The following is a 22,386-nucleotide window of genomic DNA, read 5'->3' as shown; positions in this document are numbered from 1 at the left end:
CCAACAATTATCTTATCAGTAAAAGCTGAAATATAGAGATATTGATACTGAATATTACTATAAATGAACATTACATTTATACAGAATTAATATCTGACTCATACATCATTGATGAGTCATTATAATTCAACCAACTCAATTATATACTTTTACCTACAACATGTATTAATGCAACAAAGAAACATCTAAATGTAGAGAAATTAATGTTATTTCAGATCATCTTCTACGAGGAAAAGAACTTCCAGGGGCGCTCTTATGAGTGCATGAGCGACTGTTCCGACATGTCCTCCCACTTCAACCGCTGCCAGTCCTGCAGGGTGGAGAGCGGCTGCTTCATGGTGTACGAGCGTTCCAACTTCATGGGTCAACAGTTCTTCATGAAGAGGGGCGAGTATCCCGACTACATGCGCATGCAGAGCATGGGCATGATGTTCGACAACATCAAGTCCTGCCGTATGATCCCAATGGTACGTTTTTTTTAATCAATATTAAGTATATTCTGTCAAAATAATATATAGCTGACTGTAGTAGGTACTACACATACTGAGTTTGACCTATCTCCAATACAGCACAGAGGACAGTTCAGAATGAAGATCTACGAGAGGGAGAACTTCGGTGGTCAGAGTATGGAGCTGATGGATGACTGTGACTCCATCATGGAACGCCATCGTATGTCTGACTGCCAGTCCTGCAATGTTATGGATGGCCACTGGCTCATGTATGAGCAGCCCCACTTCAGAGGCAGAATGATGTACATGAGGCCTGGCGAGTACAGAAACTTCAGGGACATGGGATCCAGCAACACCAGATTCATGAGCATGAGGCGCATCATGGATTCCTGTAATTAGGCACGGCATGTTTGCTAAACCTTCAGAAACATTTGATCGTCAATAAAATGTTTAATATCTTGTAAAAGCAGTGTTACTTTTAATTATTCATGTTTATACAGGAATGGTATTCTGGCATTAAGGACACAGTACCTGATGCATACATAGCTTCTATGGAGATACTGACATTTAAAAAGGTACAAGTCTTAAACCACTGTTTAGAGGTCAACTGCAGAAAATGTATAGAACATACAACACCTAACAGTGTGAATAGCTACAAGGAAGCATAGCTCACACCTCAGATTAATATATATCCATCATGCCAAATACTCCCAACAACATCTAAACTAAACCAAAGCCAAATACATGGTCATGCCCATGTAAATAGGCAAAAGGCTAATCTACTTTCCTGAATCATGCTAAATTTGTGACCATTTTTCCCTGTGTTTATAAATATAATACATCCGCATTAGTTATAGCCTAAAGATAGCGATAACTTCTTTACAATGAGAAACTGAAACAGTTACTTTGCATTATTTAGACAATTATATATTGCCTTGAAATGATCTGTCACAACATCAGATCTCAAATCTGGTTCTGCCATCTGGTGGGTACATGGTTTCTTACTTCACCAATATGACAACACAGATTGAAAACACACTTTATAAGGCTTTTTTAGGGGAAGATGCTAAAGTATGTATTGCTCATGCTTGAGGAGAGGAAATGAGCTTGATAGCAGTTTTGTGGATAAATAAGTTACTTGACTGTTCTATGACAGGAGCATAGAAGAAAGGCAAGCCATGGCACTAATCAATGAAAGACTCAGGTAAAATTCTCTGGCCCTAATTTGAAGGGCTACGACCTCCACGTTAGGTGGTGTGGTGTTACATTACTGTTTAAATAGGGCAACATCATAGGGAGTAGCCAAGCAGAATAGCTCTTTGCATTTTCCCATAGGAAGGCTAGGATAGAGCCAAGCTTTTATGGGACAGGTTAAATGGCATATTCATTTCTGATTGTGTTGTTACCTTTTGTGTAACAAGGGGAATTCTGATACGTGCTATGATGAAAAGCACACTTGCTACTTGTTAGGTTCAAGTCCATATTATGAAAATATTTACTATAACCTAACTTACATTGTCATTGTAAAATTATTAAATATGTTGTACATATATACAAACAGCCCACAGTTTGTGGCACTGCCACAGATACATAATAGCTAGATCACATTGGTGACATTGTAGCTTTATTTGTTCTTCTCTATATAATTTGCTGTCAGGACTTTTCCTGGAGTTGTGCAAGGAAAGGGGACTATTTACCTCTCTTACTTGCCTATTTGAAGATAGTGGATTTTTATGATAATTAGATTTTTGGGCCTTAATGCAAGAGAAGGGGAATTTTGGGTGATAAAAATCCTTTGTTTGTTTGGCTTGGCTGGATATATATGAAAAGGTGTACTTTTTTTCTTTTTGGGCCCTCCTTTGTTTCTCCTTATTTGTTTATGGATCTGAGAATTACAGAATGTAAGACTCAACTTTAAGGGACTTGATCTATGACTTGATATCATTTTTTGTTATTTGGATTTTTCAGATGCTTGCTGAAGTCCTTGAACTAAATCTGAGAGACTTCAGTTGAAACTGTCTTGAGTTATTTATTGTTGAAGTTGGACCTCTACAGTGTCTTGAACAGATCATTTACTATTTGAGTTAATATAAAGAGACCAATTTGTAATAAGTTTAAACCTCAAAAGTGTAATCATTGCCGTGGCCTTGACTGTCACGTCAGTGCTGAACCCAGCACCTGCCACGCCTCCTGACTCACATGCCTCAATCACCTTCCCAATCCCCTGATTGCCTGCACCTGCCTCAGTCACATTCACCCATATAGTAATCACACTCACCTGTCACCATTCAAATCTCCTGATTACCTAATGACCTGCACCTCTCACCCACACTACATATACTTCTCACTTTGCTCACTTCCCTGTCGGACCTCGTATCACTAAGTCTACAAACCTGAAGACTACAGCTTCGGACCTGTTGATTTTCATATCAACCAACCTCCATTCAGCGACTCCATACTTCCGTGCAGCGCTCCAGCCTCACATCGTTTGTTTTCTCTGTAGTTTAAATATTATCTTCTGTGCTTTTCCCGTTTTGGACATTTTGCCCCTGTTATTTCCCTGTTCCCTTGGCTTGGCTCTCCGAATAAACTGTCATCACCACTTCATCCTTTGTGTCTCCTGACTCCGTTACAGAAACATTATTTAACATAGATGGGCCTAATACACATACCTGAAATCAAGCTACATTCTTTTGGGAATTTATTTATGTATAATATAGCGGACAGGTAAGAGGTTAGTAGTGATGTGTAGCCTTATTTCCTTAATTTCCTTAGAAGTTTTAGTTTATGTAGAAAGCAACTATAAAAAGTGATTTCCTCCATTTTAGTTTCTTAACAGTTATTGAGGTAAACAATTAAATTAATTTATACAGTGCCATACTATACAATTGTCTCAAGGCGCTTCAGATCTATCTCTGTAGGGATCCTTCCCACAAAGTCAGACACTTATAATTGCATTATGAGCCTGTCAGTGGCGTAAAAAGCGGTTTACTTAAGGTTCACTGCATGCTTCATGGGATTAAATTGTACAGCCATTTTGTAGTTACCGGTTTTAGCTTTCTTACTTAATATTCAACCGATTTCGATTCTTAATTGTCCTCTGTAAAACTTTGGACCCAAAAAGATCTAAAAGGCCAGGCTGAAAAAGTTTCCCTTTAAGTATAAGAATTCTAAATGGTTGTTATATTTATGAGAGTTCTAATTACTTATGTAATAACTAGAAAAAAAGGTTTAGTCCACATAAAACCATGTTTAGGCCAGTCACAAAAAACATACATTTATTTTGTCTTGGCCTTCCAACATGACCTTTCTGTGTCTAACAATTGTCTTACTAGAGTTTATGAGTAGCTTCTGGTCCACTCCTACCTATTGATGGATTTGCCCAGGACCACTTAGTTTGTTTTTCAGCACACACAGCTAGAAGACCGTAAGGAGACATTTACTAAATTTGACCAAAAATGTATTGGATTAGATCTGCTTACTGCTCCTTTAAAATTGTTTAAATTATTGTTTACTATCTGGGTGGTAATGTATGTGAAGAAGCAATCTGTTATAAACACAGATACCAATTTATCTGTAATTAGCTCTGGCGGATTTCAACAAGCCGATGAATTGGTCGGCTCTAGTTTAAATTAGACTGCCTTTTGAGTTTGAAGTAACAATAAATGATAGACTGTAGAGGTTAGGACCTAAAAGTTACAAAAGGATGCAAGTGAGATATGGAGCTGATCTTCTTTCTGTTGGACTGGTCAAAAATAACCTATTAGCTTGATGTTTGGCTGTGTAAGGAAAGTTGACGACTCGCTGGTTTTGGCAAAAACATAATTGCCAATGTTATTAATTAAACAAGGCAATAAGTCCCCCCATTTACGGTCTTCATTGCCCACGGGGACACAGGTTCAAGTCAGGACGTAGGCCTTGGCCTTATCGGTGTCATCCCTGTCTCACAGAGATTTGTAGTTTTTCCAGATGCCCAAAGTCATCAACCCGTGCTGTCTAAGGCTACCATCCAACATTCATCTCACATTTAAAAATTTTGATCAGTTTTCATCAATCTCATGCCAATAAACTTTGGAAGTTTGTAAACTTAACCTTACTTAGCTAACTTGTATTAAATTACACTGTCCAATGTATATTAAGCATTTTGCCAACAACATTTTATTAACATGCACATACATATACATTGTTTTCAAATGCTTAGAAAAACAATGTATATGGGCTGATAACGCTCAATATTTCAGTTGAAATTTGTCATTAATTTTTTGTCATTCTTTGGTTATGTTAGAGTTAACCTCCAATGTACTAATAAAACAAAACAAAATCAGAGTCATATTTGTGTAAAATGCCAACAATGGCAAATAATAACCCTTTAGAGGCCACTTTGAATTGTGAAGAGCAGGCCAGGCCTGTTATGCCATGTTGCTCTGTCAGGACTTTAAACAATAGATGCACATTTTTCACGGCAACAAGGTCAAGTATAAAAGCCCTAGAAGGTCAGTGTCAAAGCTGTGCAATCCTGAGACAGAAACACCACAACCGCAACCATGATGGGCAAGGTAAGTCCAGCTCTGGAATATTATCTTATCAGTAAAAACTGAAATATAGATATATTGATACTGAATATTCATATGAATGAACATTACATTTACACGTGACACATTTTCAGGGAATTAATATAGAATAGAAAAGCCTTCATTGTTTTACTTTATTTTATTGCATTCAACGACATTTGGAGTGCTTCTCCTGTTGGTGCGATGAGGGACAACATACAACACAAAAACAACATATAACACAGCAATATTACAACTATTTAAAAACAGTAAGAATAGCTTAAAAATATTTATAAATATTAAGAGTTCAACAAAGTGCGGTGGTGTAGATTAAAGTACTTCCCAGAGAAACAATATATACAACAGTACTTCCCTGAGGTGCTTTACAATGAATACATAAAGTTTTGTTTAAGCACATATGTAAGGTGACAGATATGGTAAGTGTGACTTGTAGTCAATAAAGTGTTTAGTGTTTAGTGCAAGTCTGTATTAAATATAAAATGATCTGATGGCTGTCGGAAAAAAATGATTACTAAACTAATATGTGACTTATACATCGTTGATGAGTCATTATGATTCAACCGACTCAATTTTGACCTACAACATGGATTAATGCAATAAAGAAAAATCTAAATGTAGATAAATGTATGTTATTTCAGATCACCTTCTACGAGGAGAAGAACTTCCAGGGTCGCTCTTATGAGTGCATGAGCGACTGTTCCGACATGTCCTCCCACATCAGCCGATGCCAGTCCTGCAGGGTGGAGAGCGGGTGCTTCATGGTGTACGAGCGTTCCAACTTCATGGGCAACCAGTTCTTCATAAAGAGGGGCGAGTACAATGACATGCAGCGCATGCAGAGCATGGGCATGATGTTCGACAACATCAGGTCCTGCCGTATGATCCCAATGGTAATTTTTTTTAATCAATATTTTGTTTATTCTGTCCACATGATGTTAAGCTGATTGTAGTAGGTACTACAACTATTAAGTTTGACCCATCTCCAATACAGCACAGAGGACAGTTCAGAATGAAGATCTACGAGAGGGAGAACTTCGGTGGTCAGAGTATGGAGCTGATGGATGACTGTGACTCCATCATGGAACGCCATCGTATGTCTGACTGCCAGTCCTGCAACGTGATGGATGGCCACTGGCTCATGTACGAGCAGCCCCACTTCAGAGGCAGAATGATGTACATGAGGCCTGGAGAGCACAGAAACTTCAGGGACATGGGATCCAGCAACACCAGATTCATGAGCATGAGGCGCATCATGGATTCCTGTAATTAGGCACGGCATGTTTGCTAACCCTTTAGAAACAGTTCATCGTCAATAAAATGTTTAATCTCTTGGAAAAGCAGTGTTAGTTTTTATTATTCATTTTTATACAGGAATGATAATCTGGCATTACGGACAGAGTAAGTTCTCATAACTTCTATGGAGATACTGACATTTAAAAAGGTAAAAGTCTTAAACCACTGTTTAGATGGCAACTGAAGAAGACTTATAGACCATACAAGACCTAACAATGTGAATAGCTACACAGAAGCATAGCTCACTCCTCAGACGAATATATATCCATCATGCCAAATACTCTCAACAGCATTGAAACTAAACCAGAGCCAAACAGATGGTCATGCCCATAACTGCTGTAAAAAGGCAAAAGGCTAGTTTACTTCCTGAACCATGCTGAATTGAAATGTCTTGCCGAAACCGTTCTTCCCTGTGTTTATAAACATGAATACATCGGCCTTAGTCATAGCCTAAAGATAGCAATAACTTATTTTCAAGGACAAACTGAGACAATCAATCAATCAATTTGTTTATTTGATCAAGAAGCACAGTGCACATTTACATCAAAATGTAAATGCACTCAATTATAACCAAAAGGCTAGTTTCCATTGGCAGTCCCCCTGCCAGAGTGAAAAAGTCTATACAATCTAAAAAAGGCATTAACGTATATATCAAACATAACATTGACAATAAATAAATCAAAAATAACAGAAAACAACATAGATAAGATAAAATATAAGAAAATAAGAAAAAATACAATCCCCATATATACAAGTTCTACTTCTTACCCACTAATGAACACATTTGTGGTTATTTATCAACCATGTTTTCAGTTTTCTTTTAAAGCAGTTGAAAGAGGTTGATTCTCTAATGTTCTGTGGGAGATGGTTCCATTCCCAGGCTGACCTAACTGAGAAAACTGACTTTCCAAAAACACTTTTTTTTAAAGAAATATCACAGTCTCCTCTTGCTGCCCCTCGAGTAGCACTCGTTGCTGCTGTTCTAAACTTCACTAGACTGCATAGTGGTTGGGGGGCCAGGTTAAACTAGATTTTAAACATTAAACAGCAGTTTTTTTTTGTCAAGTATTTTGAGAGACTGCTTGTAAAGACATGACTAGTTTAAGGGTAGTGGAGTTGGCAGTAGACCAGGGGCCGTATTCACAAAGAATCTTAGGGCTAAAAGTAGCTCATAAGTGGCGAATTTAGGAGAAACTCCTAAAAATAATGGGCGTGTCAGTCTTAAATTTAGGACTCCTATTTTTTTTTACTAAGAGCAATTCACAAAATATTTTATCCCTAAAAGTAGCACCTAAGTCTAGGACAGCTTAAAACTCCTCATGAGGACTCCTAAGTCACTAAGACCTATTCACAAAAAGTCTTAAAATGGCTGAAGCCAGACGTAACGTGTTGGAGACAATGAACGACTCTGAATTGTTGAGAAGATATCGTTTAAACCGTGAAGGCATCAACATTTTTCTAGGATTAGTGCGGGATGCAATCACGTCTCCAACTATCCGAAACAACCCAATCAGTCCGGAAGTTAAATGTTTGATAACATTAAGATTTTTGGCTACGGGGAAAATGCAACTTTGCAACGCAGACGACTTCAGAATATCGCAATCAAGCCGATTCATTCATCAAACAATCACCGCACTCTGTAGACCACACATTGTACAACAGTTTATCCGGTTCCCTTTGGACAATCGCCTACTTCAAAGGATCAAGGTCAATTTCATGGCGTTTGCAGGAATGCCCGGTGTCGTGGGTGCCATCGATGGAACACACATTAAAATAATTGCTCCATCCAGAGATGAGGACGTCTTTGTAAACCGCAAAAAGGTACATTCAATTAATACACAGATAGTGTTTGATCCAAATTTCACAATCATGGATATTGTTGCGAAGTGGCCTGGATCTACTCACGATTCGCGCATTTTAATGGAGAGCGCGGTCTGCGCCAGCTTTTTGAGCGGCACCATGTACCTGCTGGATGCCACTTGTTGGCTGACAGTGGCCATCCATGCAAGACATGGCTTTTGACACCCTTCCTCAATCCACAACCGGGAGCACAGTTGAACTACAACATGCAAGTATACGCATGAGGCCTATTTTGGTGACACAATACCTGTAGCCGCGACGGCTCTTTTAAAGTCCACTCCGCAATCTCCATCCTACATTGTGACTGGAGCGCATACCACCGCTTCTCGCAGTCATCGACAGAGCGACACACGGCAGGGAATGAAGCATTTATGTTAACACATAAGTCCTCCCATGCCTCACGCATAGTTTGCAGGGTGCTTTAATTATTACTTCTTTGATTTCATGCAATTTCCGTGTTTTTTTCGGCAATTCTCGTTGGATGCACAAACTTGTCATCATGCGTGTGCATTCTGCTAAGTGCACTGTCCATAACTATTTAATATGACTTCATTTGAAGCCTAGGTTATTCTCTTATTTTCTGTTTATTTAGTGGGATCGTTAGGGGGATGTTAGGACTGAGTTTTTAATGAGAGAGCCTGTCAACAACCAATCACCGTCCTCACCCCTTCTAAACTCGTGCATGAGAAGCGACGTCATCCATAGCAACAGAGTTTTTATTTTAAGCTTAGGAGTTGGTATTATCCTTAGTATGAGTAGGTCTCAGAGCCGTTGTGAATCACTTTTAAGAAATTACTCCTACGTAAAAGGTTTTAGCGCAAGTTAGGAGTACTCCTAGTGGTAAGATAAAAGGCTTTGTGAATACGGCCCCAGGTGGGTAAGCAGTTGTTAATGTGAGATGAAATCAGCAAGAACATGTACATTTTTTAGCAGCCTCGGTGGACATGTGATTTCTAAGATACCTAAAGTTGGCCATGGTGAATTTAAATTTTTTTGCATATTTTTTTACATGTTTTTTAAAAGTAAATTGATTATCAATCAAGATACCAAGATATTTGTATTCCTTCACAATCTTGATTCATTGATCAGAAATAAACACATCGGGTTCAGTGTGAGACTTGCTGGTTTTAGAAAAAAATATAGCAACGGTTTTGGAATTGTTAAGCTGAAGACAACATTTGTTTAAACAGTCAGACACCATGACCTTTGTAAGCCTAGCAGCGACCTCTATGTTATTCTTATCTCACCCAAAGGTGGAGTGGTTTGTTCTAAAACCATGCTGCATGGGGTGTAAAAGCTGATTAGAGTTAAGATGATAAATTAGGTGCTCTACTGCTAATTTTTCCAAAACTTTAGACACTATGAGAAGCAGGGACGTGCACAGGAATTTTGAAGGGCAGTTGCTCTGCCCTGGAAAAAAGGGGCAACACATACATTTTAGTCACGGCCGCTGCCACGCCCCCGTCATCTGATCGCAAATTTTACAATATCATTTTAAACTCCCACTAACCGTTGCTGCCACGCCCCCGTCCCCTGATCGCAAATATATATACTGTATTTCCTTCGGAGGGGCAACTTCAGTTGAGGAGGGCAAACAGGCAGTTGCCCGAGCAACCTTAGCCCACTCCTGTGCACGTCTCTGATGAGAAGTATACTAATATGTCTGTAATTGGCTGCTGAGTGAGGATCACCATTTTTAAAGAAAGGAACTACAACTGCAGGTTTCCAGTATTCTGAAGAGAATGACAGGTTAGCAATATGGGTAGTAGGCTTTTTTAACAACAGGCAAAGGTTTTTAACCATGGCAGAGTCCATTTCAAAGATGTCCATTGACTCTTTGGGTTTGAATGATTCAATGATGTTCTTTAATTGTTCTTCAGATACCCTTTCAAGGTTAAATATGGGCACAGTTGGATTATGAGAAATGCCACCATACTGCTAGTGTGAAAGGAAACTGTTGGCAACAGCAGCCACAGAATCCACAAAATACTCATCTGGCAGTTCAGCCACCATGGGCGGATCATGTGAAAGACTGTCATTGATCCTGAGCTCTATCTGTTTTCAAACATTGTTTTTCCAATTATTTTCTTTATTTGTTGCCATATTTGAGTCTCCTTTAGAATTTCTGATTATCTCAAGGAAATAATGTGCCTCGGCTTTTCTAAGTTCTCTTGTCACCTTGTTTCTTAATGCTGTAAAAGCCACTTTGCATTATTTACTCAGATTATATATTGCCTTGTAATGATCTGTCACAACATAAGATCTCAAATCTGGTTCTGCCATCTGGTGGGTACATGGTTTCTTACTTTACCAATATGAAAGATTGAACACACACTTTATAAGGCTTTTTTAGGGGAAGATGCTAAAGTATGTATTGCTCACGCTTGAGGAGAGAAAATGCGCTTGATAGCTGTTTTGTGGATTAATAAGTTACTTGACTGTTCTATGACAGGAACATAGAAGAAAGGCAAGTCATGGTGTGGTGAGATGAGTTTCCCCTGTGAGTCAATTTGATTGACAGCCGGTTGTTGATTATGGGGCGGGCCATGGATTTGAATTGAAGGAAGTGGCCCTAGACTGACCGGTACGTCTTTCACCGGTGAGAGGACTTCCTGGTTAGTGACGTGGGACTCCGGTAACGGTGTGGAGGTGAAATCGCTGGTACAACAGTGCGGTTGGTTTCGCTTCTGCCATTCTTGCCCGGTTTATCGCTACATGAGAAACTCGTTTGCTTCAGTGTGCTGTCAGCAGTAGCGAGCGGTGAGTGCGCTGTCTCCCCTCATCATACCTGCAAAGTGGAGCATAGGTTCGCCAGCTTGAGCTCCGTTGTATTTTACAGATTGGCCTGTATGCTGGTGTTTCTCATTGGCTGTTTCCACGTCCTAAGAGACTGCTGCTTTGTCCCGATTAGTGTTTGTTTTTATCGTTACCTTTTGTGGTATCTTTCATTCTTCCTTAAGTGTTGGGCTATTTTGTTTGTCTGTGGTCTGGCTAGCTAGCCACTAGGCTCTGTCAGTGTCTCGTGTTGGGACGTTTTTGTCTCTGTGTTTGTTGTTTTTCATGCATGTCGCCGTTCTCTCTGGCCTAACTTGCAGGCGCCCTATCTGTATGCTCTGTGGTGGGCCTGTCAGGGTTGCTGCTGGCTGTGCATGTGCTCATGCTTTTGCTTGTGTTTATGCGTGTATGTGTGTGTGTGTCGGCGTGCGTTTGCATGTGGGTTTAATCCTGATACTGTGACCAGGGAGGCTGTTCTTCCCTGGCCTGACCTTTAGTCCTTACGGCGCTGGAGCAGCTAAAGCTTGGCCCCTAAGATAAGTAGCCATTAGCTTATTGCTAGTATATACTGCTGTATACTTAGGTGCTGGTGTAGCATCACTCGGTTACTCAGTGCCTGTGCCTCTCCTCCCCTTTGCCAGACAGGAGCAGTGTGGCCCACGTGAGCGGAGGACTGGTTTCGTGGTGGAGGCCTTCACTCCCCCTTGCTGTGTGCACATTGGGTGCCTTTTCTTTGAACTGCAGTGTTTCTCACGTGTGGTGTCTATTTTCTCGACCCCCTCCCCCTCTGTCTGGCAGTAGTCCAGACCACGGTGGTAAGCATCTGCCCTGCTCTGGCTCCCTTCCCCTTGAGGCCAGGTAACTCGCCCAATAGCCGTGTGCTCATTCCCCAACGTTGCTACCGTGCCCCCATAGTAGTCCCCTGGTCAATGTGTGTCGGTGTAAGTCTAACCTGATTGTCAACAGTGTCCGATTTATCGTGTCAATTGTGATTTGTTGTGGTATTGATGTGTTTTGTTGAATAAATATTATTGTTGTAACTCATGTCTCTGGCTCCTTGAGTGTAACGAACCTGTGTGCTCCTTTTACCCTCAGGGGGTTAGTTTAGTCTAGTTCTTGTCCTAGGGCAGGCCTCCCTTCCCCTAGGTGGCGTAGTCGGTATTACAAATTCACCCAATTACCTTCCTTCATTGCCACATTGGCACTAATCAATGAGAGACTCAAATCCTCTTGCCATAATTTGAAAGGCTTTGAGCTCCACTAGGGTGCTATGGCATTACATAACTGCTTAAATAGGGCAACATCAAAGGGAGTAGCCAAGCAGAATAGCTCTTTGCATGTACCTATAGGAAAGCTAGGAAAGAGTTAAGCTTTGATGGGACAGGTTCAATTTTTCATGGATCTGAGAATTACAGGATGAACTTTAGGGACTTGATCTATGACTTGATGTATATATAATTTTTTGTTATTTGGATTTTTCAGATACTTGCTGAACCTTGATCTAAATCTGAGAGACTGCAGTTGAAACTGTTTTGAGTTATTTATTGTTGAAGTTGGACCTCTACAGTGTCTTGAACAGATTATTTACTATTTGAGTTACTATAAAGTATCCAATTTGTTATAAGTTGAAACCTCGAAAATGTAATCATTGCCGTGGCCTTGACCGTCACGTCAGCGCTGAACCCAGCTCCTGCCAGGCCCCCTTCTGACTCACATGCCTCATTCACCTTCCCAATCCCCTGATTTCCTGCACCTGCCTCAGTCACATTCACATTCACCCGAATACTAATGCCAAGCTCACACTACGTGTCGAACGCACCACAAATACTGCAAGTCCCACAATGCACTGTCCCGCGTTGGTAGCATACGTCAATTTAGGGAGCGCTTGCCCCACTGTCCGGCTCTCGACCTACACCCATTTTTTTTTTATTTCGGCCCTCTGTGTATTTGAGTTTGACACCCCTGGTCTACCGCATTGAGTTGTATTGATAACGGAGACGTTATAGTGAGATTGACAGGTCAACAAACCAATCATGCCACTAGCAAGCGGTTTTCCTTGTGAGTAGTAGCATTCTTACATTAAAAAGGTGGCTCAGACACCTTGTACAGTGTCTACTTCTTGGTAACATTTAAAAAATCTAAGCAAAAAAAAGTCAAACAAACTATTTTTAGGTACAAATAGGGCCATCTACGGAGTTTATTTTAGCTTTGCGCTCTTTAGACATGAGGATAATCGCAATCTGATTGGCCAGTGCCTGTGCTGACAGTTATGCCTGAAAGGCAATTTGATTGGCTTACACATGTGTTGCCTCTCGAAAAGTTGAACAATTTCAACTCTTGCCGCAAGTAACGCATGCAACGCATCGCAATGGAACCCAACGGAGCTGCAATTCAGTACGGCAACGGATGACTTCACCCCATTCAAAGTGGATGGTGCTCCATCAACCTTGTGGGAATAACGCATTCCAATGCATATAGTGTGAATCAGACGTAATCACACTCACCTGTCACCGTTCCAATCTCCTGATTACACAATCCCCTGCACCTGTCACCCACACTACATACTCCTCATTTCCCTCACTTTCCTGTCTGACATCGTATCACTAAGTCTACAAACCTGAAGACAACAGCTTCGGACCAGTTGACTCTATACCTCAGTGCAGCGCTCCAGCCTCACCTGATCGTTTGCTTTCTCCGTAGTTTAAATATTATCTTCTGTGTTTTTCCCGTTTTGGACATTCAATCTCTAACCCTGTTACCTTGGCTTGGCTCTCTGAATAAACTGTATTTGTATTTATATTTATACGTTTATTTGAAAAGGGACAGTGCACATTGATAAAACATTTCCCAGAAAATGTAAATGGACCAGAATGATCTAGGTTAGTTAGTTTTCATCTGTTGTCCCTTGGCATGGCATGACAGAGAGATATGGAAATAAAAAAAGACATAATAATAAAAAATTATATAATTTAAAAAAAATGTAATAATAATAATAAAAAAAGATAAGCAACAGTTTGACAAAACAGTGCAGTTAAGAAAAAAAATTGTAAAAACCAGACATACATACCAGGTAAACAACCGTGTGACAATGCAGTGCAGTTACAAATTGTAAAAACCAGACAGACAATGTGTTTGACATAAAAAGAAGTTATGGTGTGAGTAATGCAGTGGCCTTATTATGGTTGCCGGTTTGGTCATTTTTTATCAATTTTTTGTTTGTTTGTTTTTGAACACTGAAATACTGGCGCACTCCCTCACATCAGTAGGGAGTGTATTCCAGTAATTAAAGGCGCATACTGAGAAGACTGTCTGTCCAAACGTACTGTCATCACCACATGATCGTTTGCTTTCTCTAGATATTATCTTCTGTGTTTTTCCCGTTTTGGACATTCAATCTCTAGCCCTGTTCCCTTGGCTTGGCTCTGAATAAACTGTCATCACCACTTCATCCTTTGTGTCTGCTAAAGTCTGTTGCAGAAACATTATTTACCATATATGGGCCTAATAAACATACCTGAAATCAAGCTACATTCTTTCAGGAATTTATTTATGTATAATATAGCGGACAGGTAAGAGGTTAGTAGTGATGTGTAGCCTAATTTCCTTAAGTTCCTTAAAAGTTTCAGTTTCTGTAGAAAGTAACTAAAGAAAGTAATTCCCTCCATTTTAGTTTCTTTACAGTTATTGGGGTAAACCCTTCCCATGTAGTCAGGCACTTATAATTGCATGATGAGCCTGTCAGTGTTGTAAAAAGAGGTTTACTTTAAGTTTACTGCATATTTCATGGGATTGCGTTGTACAGCCATTTTGTAGTTTCCGGTTATAGCTTTCTAATTTAATACTGGACCGATTTCAATTCTTAATTGTCCTTTGTAAAACTTTGGACCCAAAAAGATCTAAAAATTGGGCCAGGTTGAAAATGTTTCCCTTTAAGTATAAGAATTCTCAATGGTTATAATATTTATGAGAGTTCTATTATTAATGTAATTACTGGAAAAACAAGGTCTAGTCCACATAAAACCCCATGAAGTACCACTTTACACATCATCATCTGGGCTAGTAGAGCAAGTTAAGGGATAGACAGTGGGTTGCCAAGATGGGGATCTTCCCAAATAGTGAGCCGGCATCGACTTATAAAAACTGTGTTCATAACTCATTTATAAGGGCTTATTAATGACTTACAAAGTGTTTACAACCTTATTAATAACCTATTTATAAACCATTTATAATGGAGTCTTATTGTAAAGTGGTACCAACCAGGTATAGGTCAGTCACAAAAAACATCAATCAATTTTGTCGTTTAGCCTTCCAACATGACCTTTCTGTGTCTTTCACAATTTCCACTCCTACCTATTGATGGATTTGCCCAGGACCACTTAGTAATTTATTTCAGTAATTTATTTCAGCGCACACAGCTAGTAGAACGTGAGGCGACATTCATTCAATTTGAATTTTGTTATTTATTGGATTAGATTTGCGTTCCTCACCTTTAACATAGTTTTAATGATTGTTTAATATCTGGGTGGTAATATAAGTATGGGAGCAATCTTCACCTCTCTGTTTATTTTTTACCTATTGTTTCTCGCTGTTATAAACACAGATACCAATTTCACTGTAATTAGCTCTGGCGGATATCTACAAGCCGATCAATTGGTCGAGCTCTAGTCTAAATTAGACTGCCTTTTGAGTTTGAAGCAACAATGAAGTATAAACTGTAAAGGAAGAGCTAAAGGTTACAAAAGGATGGAAGTGAGATGTCGAGCTGATCTTCTTTCTGTTGAACTGGTCAGAAATAATCTATTACCTTAATGTTTGGCTGTGTTAGGAAAGTTGTCGACTTGCTTGTTTTATCATAAACATCCTTGCCAATGTTATTTATTTAAAAATTAGACGTATGCTGTGACCATATTGGTGTCATCCCTGTCTCACAGAGATTTGTAGTTTTTCCAGATGCCCAAAGGCATTGACGTGTGCTGTCTCAGGCTACCATCCAAATACATTCATCTCACATCAAAAAGTTTGATCAGTTTGGTCAATCTTACACCAATAAACCTTAAAATAATGAATTACAATGTCCAATGTATAATAAGCATGTCGCCAACAACATTGTATAAGATAACACAAACTCCACATTTAAATGCTTAGAAAAGAATGTATATGGGCTTAAAACGCAATAAACTATGCAGTAACATTTGTGTAAAATGCACACAATGGCAAATAATAACCCTTTAGAGGCCACTTTGAATTGTGAAGCGCAGGCCAGGCCTGTTATGCCATGTTGCTCTGTCAGGACTTTAAACAATAGATGCACATTTTTTACGGCACAGGGTCAAGTATAAAAGCCCTAGAAGGTCAGTGTCAAAGCTGTGCAATCCTGAGACAGAAACACCACAACCGCAACCATGATGGGCAAGGTAAGTCAAGCTCTGGAATATTATCTTCTCAGTAAAAACTGAAATATAGAGATATTGATACTGAATATTCATATGAATGAACATTACATTTACACGAAACACATTTTCAGGGAATTAATATGTGACTCATACATCGTCAATGAGTCATTATAATTAAACAAACTCAATTATATACTTTTACCTACAACATGTATAAATGCAATAAAGACACATCTAAAGGTAGATAAATTAATGTTATTTCAGATCATCTTCTACGAGGACAAGAACTTCCAGGGGCGCTCTTATGAGTGCATGAGCGACTGTTCCGACATGTCCTCCCACTTCAACCGCTGCCAGTCCTGCAGGGTGGAGAGCGGCTGCTTCATGGTGTACGAGCGTCCCAACTTCATGGGTCAACAGTACTTCATGAAGAGGGGCGAGTATCCCGACTACATGCGCATGCAGAGCATGGGCATGATGTTCGACAACATCAAGTCCTGCCGTATGATCCCAATGGTAATTGTTTTTATCAATATTTTGTCTATTCTGACCACATGATATATAGCTTACTGTAGTAGGTACTACAACTACTACGTTTTACCTATCTCCAATACAGCACAGAGGTCAGTTCAGAATGAAGATCTACGAGAGAGAGAACTTCGGTGGCCAGAGTATGGAGCTGATGGATGACTGTGACTCCATCATGGATCGCCATCGTATGTCTGACTGCCAGTCCTGCAACGTTATGGATGGCCACTGGCTCATGTATGAGCAGCCCAACTTCAGAGGCAGGATGATGTACATGAGGCCTGGCGAGTACAGAAACTTCAGGGACATGGGATCCAGCAACTCCAGATTTATGAGCATGAGGCGCATCATGGATTCCTGTAATTAGGCACGCCATGTGTAGTAACCCTTTAGAAACAGTGGATTGTCAATAAAATGTTTAAACTCTTGGAAAAGCAGTGTTAGTTCAATTTATTCATTTTTATACAGGAATAAAATTGTAGCATTAAGCACACAGTAAGCTCTCATACCTTCTTGTGAGGGACCGCTCGGTCACCCCACGTTATTTGGGATGTGGCGACCAGAGATAGTGGTGTAGAGAACAAACCACGATGCACAAGAGGACAGTTTGTATAAAAAAAAATATATATTTGTATTCAAGTTGAGCAGCACCAAAGATATATACAAAAACAAACAAACAGAAATCCGTACATAAACAGTACTCGAAACTAGCTTACTAGTTGTAACAGCCCAGCAACAGTTATTCAAAAAGTATGCAAAAAGTATTCCACAAGTATTTCACAATTCATGTACTTCACCTAACACCAAGTCAGTACTTCTCCTCTCTCCCTGTGCAAAGGAATGAGGCAGGTTTAAATAAGGCTGCCCATTACATTAAATTGGACCAATAAGCTCCAATCGGAGGTAACCATGTTAAAGGGGTAACTTTCCCCGCATTAGTCATACAATGATCCTCATATATTATATTCATAAATACATTAATCCACCACAAAGTTCACAACTGTTGCCATAACCATACATTCACCCTATTGACACGATTTACACATAACATCCATGATATTAACAAACATTCATAACAAACATCACATCAAACACCCAGTGGCGGACCTACCATAGAGGCGAACTAGGCAACTGCCTTAGGCCCCCACCCAGCAGAAGGCCCACGATAAATTGCCCACCCAGGCACCGATGGGCCGATGGGATAGCCCAAGTCTATAACCAACCGGCCCTCCCGCAAATATCGTCGGTTGCGACAGTTTTCCTTGCTTCACCGAATACATTATATACCTCTATTGATAACCAATAGGAATCACTGTCTGCTATTTATACTACTCCTAGTGACCTGTATTCACACTCATGGTTACTATTTTCTAATCTCCTCCGTCAGTCTTACTATGTTTATTTGTTATTAAATGTCAATCACGCTAGCCTAATACTTGCGTGTCTCGCTCGTAGACACCTTTAACACCCCTACACACACACACATAATCACACACCCAGCATGCAACACTACCATTACCACTGATGTTTACACCCCATCGTATGTTCTGTTCTGTTTATTTCTACAATAAAGTTCAAACCAGTGGCGGCGGACCTTAAGGGCGATTGTGGCGACGAACTGCTTTCAGGAAAAGGAGATTTTTTTTCTCTGTCGGCGTACTAATTAAGATAAATTGACAACAAAACAATTAGGACTTCCTACACCAAATGTATCAATTCAACAGGTTTCTACAAAGGGTGGAATCCTACATCCAAGAATTGGAACGAAAGAAAATCATGGCTAGCACGCTGTGAAGTGGCTAACGCGGTCTGTATTTCTTTATTTGTAGGCTACCACTGTCACTTTTCATAGGTTGTACAGTGTGAATGTTCGCTTTTTGCCCTAACACTGAGTTATTTTCTTTGTGAAGACTTATTTAGCTTTTGTAAGCCAATACTTTCGAGATCAGTCAATAAATATAGTTGGTTTTATACTTGTATGTTGCCCCCTTCTTTACGTTGTTACTGGACATATTTTATGTGTCCTGTAAAGCTATGTTGCATCATACAACATTTGAGACATGTGGATAGTGAAAAAGTGGGATAATTTAATGTTGAGCCAAATCATGTTTGCTTATGAAGGCTCCTGAATGCAACTTTCTTCCGTATAACTAGCTACTGTAGCTATGTAGGTAGAGGGGAAATATTTGTATTGTGTGCTGCCATCTACTATACAAAAAGGTATTGCTGTATGAGTTAATCAGCCTACAAAAAAATTGATATTGCTTAATGTAGGTCGCCCTAATCATTATCAAAAAAATTGTGTACTCTTTCTCTGCTGACATTTATTCCTAAAGGCTCTGTAGTTATACATATAGGCCTAACCATCTGATACTAGCCCAGAGTTAAGCATATTCATCTAACTATACCTACCTTGGAGTGTTACAATAGCCAGTATCATTTTATTCCATGCGTCCATCCAGGCAAATTTGTGAATCCAAATGTTATTAAAAAACATATATAATGTTATTTCTTTGTAATCATCCAAAATTATGTTAAGTGTATGGGTATTTTGCATACATTGAGCGGGCAACGCGCCGTATATTAAGTGGGCCGCTCTGACAGACAACTCCCGGGCCACTTTTTCCCCCCAGTCCGCCCCTGCTTTGAGGTGGCCCTTTTTTTTTTGCATTAAAAGGACGGATGAAGAGGGCCCCTGGCTATGTTCACCTTAGGCCCCCAAATGACTAGGTCCGCCACTGCAAACACCCCTCCGGGCAATTCCCGTCTCCCTCCCCAATAGGCCGTAAGGTGACCCTCGAAAAGTGCTTTAGAAACCTAACTTCGCTCCTCAGGCTCCGAACTAAGCGAACTTCAGTTCATAAAAAAGAACGAGTCGTGCTGAGCTACCAAAAAAAAGTTCGCCGCTGACTTTCCAGGCGATTGTCGATAAGTCTATGTTTTATGCAGAACTAGAGCCTTCACAGCGTAATAAGAATTTGATCATGAGTGGTGGCACGGTTCGACATGTGATCGTTCTACGCCAATGAGGTAGCTGCTTTTTGACAACAGACTGGCAAGATGGCGACCACCATGGTTTGAATTTACGTTACAGATAAAGTATTAGCCGAAGAAGAAGAAATCTCGACAGAAAATGTAAAACAAAAGATATCTTCGAAACGCAAGATGTGTTACATGCATATATCTTCTGTTAAGCATGAGGAAAAACAGAATTTCACCAACGCAAGGTGGAATACCTATCGAAACCTAGGAAACTTCGATCCAAATCAAGCTCTGGCCCTGTCCTACCTGCCATCTGTATAATTTGCAAGAAAGACAGCAAATTCACCGTCGCGAGTGGCAGACGTCAAAAAGAAGCTTTGTCAAAAACACAGACTTTAACAGCAGGTAAGACTGTTTCACCCTCACCCCCAACACACACTAACAGTAGGTAGTCTATGTGAATGCATCCCATCCCCCAAAACACACACACACACACACACACACACACACACACACACACACACACACACACACACACAGATGTTTGGAGAAGTTGAATGACTATCTAGCCTACACTGCTGCACAATCATTGTATTTGTCCAATTCTAATATGAATGCATGTGTGAATTGCCATAATGTGTTGTGCATGTGTCTGGGTGTGAAATTACATTACACCCCTCCCCCCCAGTGTTTTAGGTTTTTGATATTGACTGAATCACAATTTGACTTTAATAGGGTAGTGTGTATGTTTATATGGATGTCAAAGCATGCCTGATGTTAATATGACACTGAATACCTGTTCAGAAATGTGGCTCCTCAGCCTGATGGCCTGTTTGGTTAGCACACCGCTTCTGAGTAAGCCCATTCCCCCATAACCCCCCCCCCCCCCCCCCCCCTCTCTCTCACTTGTACACTTGGGGGATTTTCCGCTTCTGTCCCTGTGTGTTGCTGGGCGGTCCCAGTAACCTTACTCCATCTCTAGAGGTGTATCCTGCCTGTGCTGCACATATGTGTGCTTAAGGACTCTTTTTTTGGGTGCACCACCTAGCACTCTTTTTACTATCTAGCCTACACTGCTGTACAATCCCTATATTTGTCTAATTCTAATATGAATGTATGTGTGAATTGCCGTAATGTCCTGTGTGTGTGTGTGTGTGTGTGAGTGAGAGAGAGTGAAATTACAATCCAATACATAACATTCCCATGCCTATAATACCCCTATAAATTATTTTTTCTTTTCTTTTGTACAAGGCAAGTTGCAGGAAGCAGCTGAAGTAAAGGATACTGTGGCTCTGGAGGTGCAGTACCACAAAAGTTGCTACAGAGAATATTCAAGGTTTTTGAGTGAGCCTGCCGGAGCAGAGAAAGAACAGCAAGTCATATCTTAATTTTATGAAAACACATGCAGTACAATGTGTGTCCTATGATTGAGACAGTTTGTTCTCACAACACGGATCTCACAACGAAAGCTCTCACAACACATATCTTCTTCTATATTTTTTGTAAGGATCGGGTCAAGATTTGATCTGAGCTATAAATTATTCTGCGAAAGGGGAATCCGTCAAAGGCTGCTGATCAACCAAGAGGTGCTGAGGATGAGCCAACTGAGGAAGGCATTTATTGACCTTGTGCAGTCAAGTGAAGGTGTTGATGCTTCAACCTACAGGTAATTGCAAGGCAGTTTATTATTTGTCAAATCCAAGGGAATCTGCTCTGCTTGTCATATGCACATACTGTACATGTATTGTTTTGCAATAAGGAGGATGGCAGTGTTCTTGATAGTGTGATGTTTGTTACAGTATGTGCTTCTCTTGGGAATACTTGGTATTATATATCTGTTGCATAGCAAGTAAACTCCACCAATATTATTGTATTCACTCTGAGTTAATTTGTGCAGGTGGCTATTGTATATCAGCCCCCCCTTTGCTGGTACTCATATGACTCTTTTTTTGTTGTTGATTTGTTGTGTTGCAGACAGGATGTATTGAAGAAGAGACTCAGCCGTGATTTTCCACAGCTAGTGTTCCACATCCCCGCCAATCGCAACACTTCTGAACTGGTCTTTGCTTTTCTGCAGGACTGTGTTGCACAGATTTATGTCATTATAGTTATTGTGCCAATTCGAAAGAAAGTGAGGAACTTGATAGCTGTCCTGACACTGACAGTGAGGACTGAGTGTCCTTAATCTGTTATTCTTTAATTCTGTTTTGTACTGTTTTCATATTTTTCATAAAGATTGTTTATATGGTTGATCAGTGTTGTATTCATTTGTGGAAGAATGAATGAATGAATGACTGAATGAACAAATGGTCATTGGTTTAAGTACAATGCTGCCTTTTATTGATACAAGGAAGGAGGTTTATTTGTCACATACATAGAAATACTAACGTAAAGCATGTAGTGACATTTTGCTTGGTGCTAAGCTTTTTGCCTGACCTCAGTGTTTTGAAAAGTCAATGGCCAGTGATGATGCCGTCAGGACACTATCCACAGCTGTGGGCAGTACTACGAAACTTGATTAGAGAGTATGCAGTA

At 40.1% G+C, this 22,386-nt stretch overlaps 2 protein-coding genes across 3 annotated transcripts in view; both read left to right on the top strand.

Annotated features, from left to right (window-relative positions):
* Positions 1 to 17,236, top strand: part of LOC308365186 (gamma-crystallin M3-like) — a gene marked incomplete at both ends in the record, with an annotated part of 39,102 nt that extends 21,866 nt beyond the window's left edge. Inside the window, 2 exons of one of the 2 annotated variants that reach the window (XM_080838539.1) lie at positions 16,606 to 16,857; positions 16,958 to 17,236. In XM_080838539.1, the coding sequence (XP_080694665.1) occupies positions 16,606 to 16,857; positions 16,958 to 17,236 (531 nt within the window). Of the gene's footprint in view, positions 1 to 215; positions 468 to 569; positions 849 to 16,605; positions 16,858 to 16,957 lie in introns of those variants that run through there. The other variant, XM_080838540.1, reaches the window with a different exon arrangement.
* LOC308365193 (gamma-crystallin M1-like) lies at positions 5,647 to 6,290 on the top strand (the record flags this gene model as incomplete). Its single annotated transcript, XM_080838548.1, has 2 exons — positions 5,647 to 5,910; positions 6,012 to 6,290. 2 exons carry the CDS (start codon positions 5,647 to 5,649, stop codon positions 6,288 to 6,290), a joined length of 543 nt encoding a protein of 180 aa, XP_080694674.1.
* Positions 17,237 to 22,386: the final 5,150 nt, after the last annotated feature.

This window comes from Sprattus sprattus, assembly GCF_963457725.1.
Source record: "Sprattus sprattus genome assembly, chromosome: 5".
Lineage (NCBI taxonomy): Eukaryota > Metazoa > Chordata > Actinopteri > Clupeiformes > Clupeidae > Sprattus > Sprattus sprattus.
The sequence above is the reverse complement of the archived record's forward strand: the minus strand, read 5'-3'. Positions and strand labels throughout refer to the sequence as shown.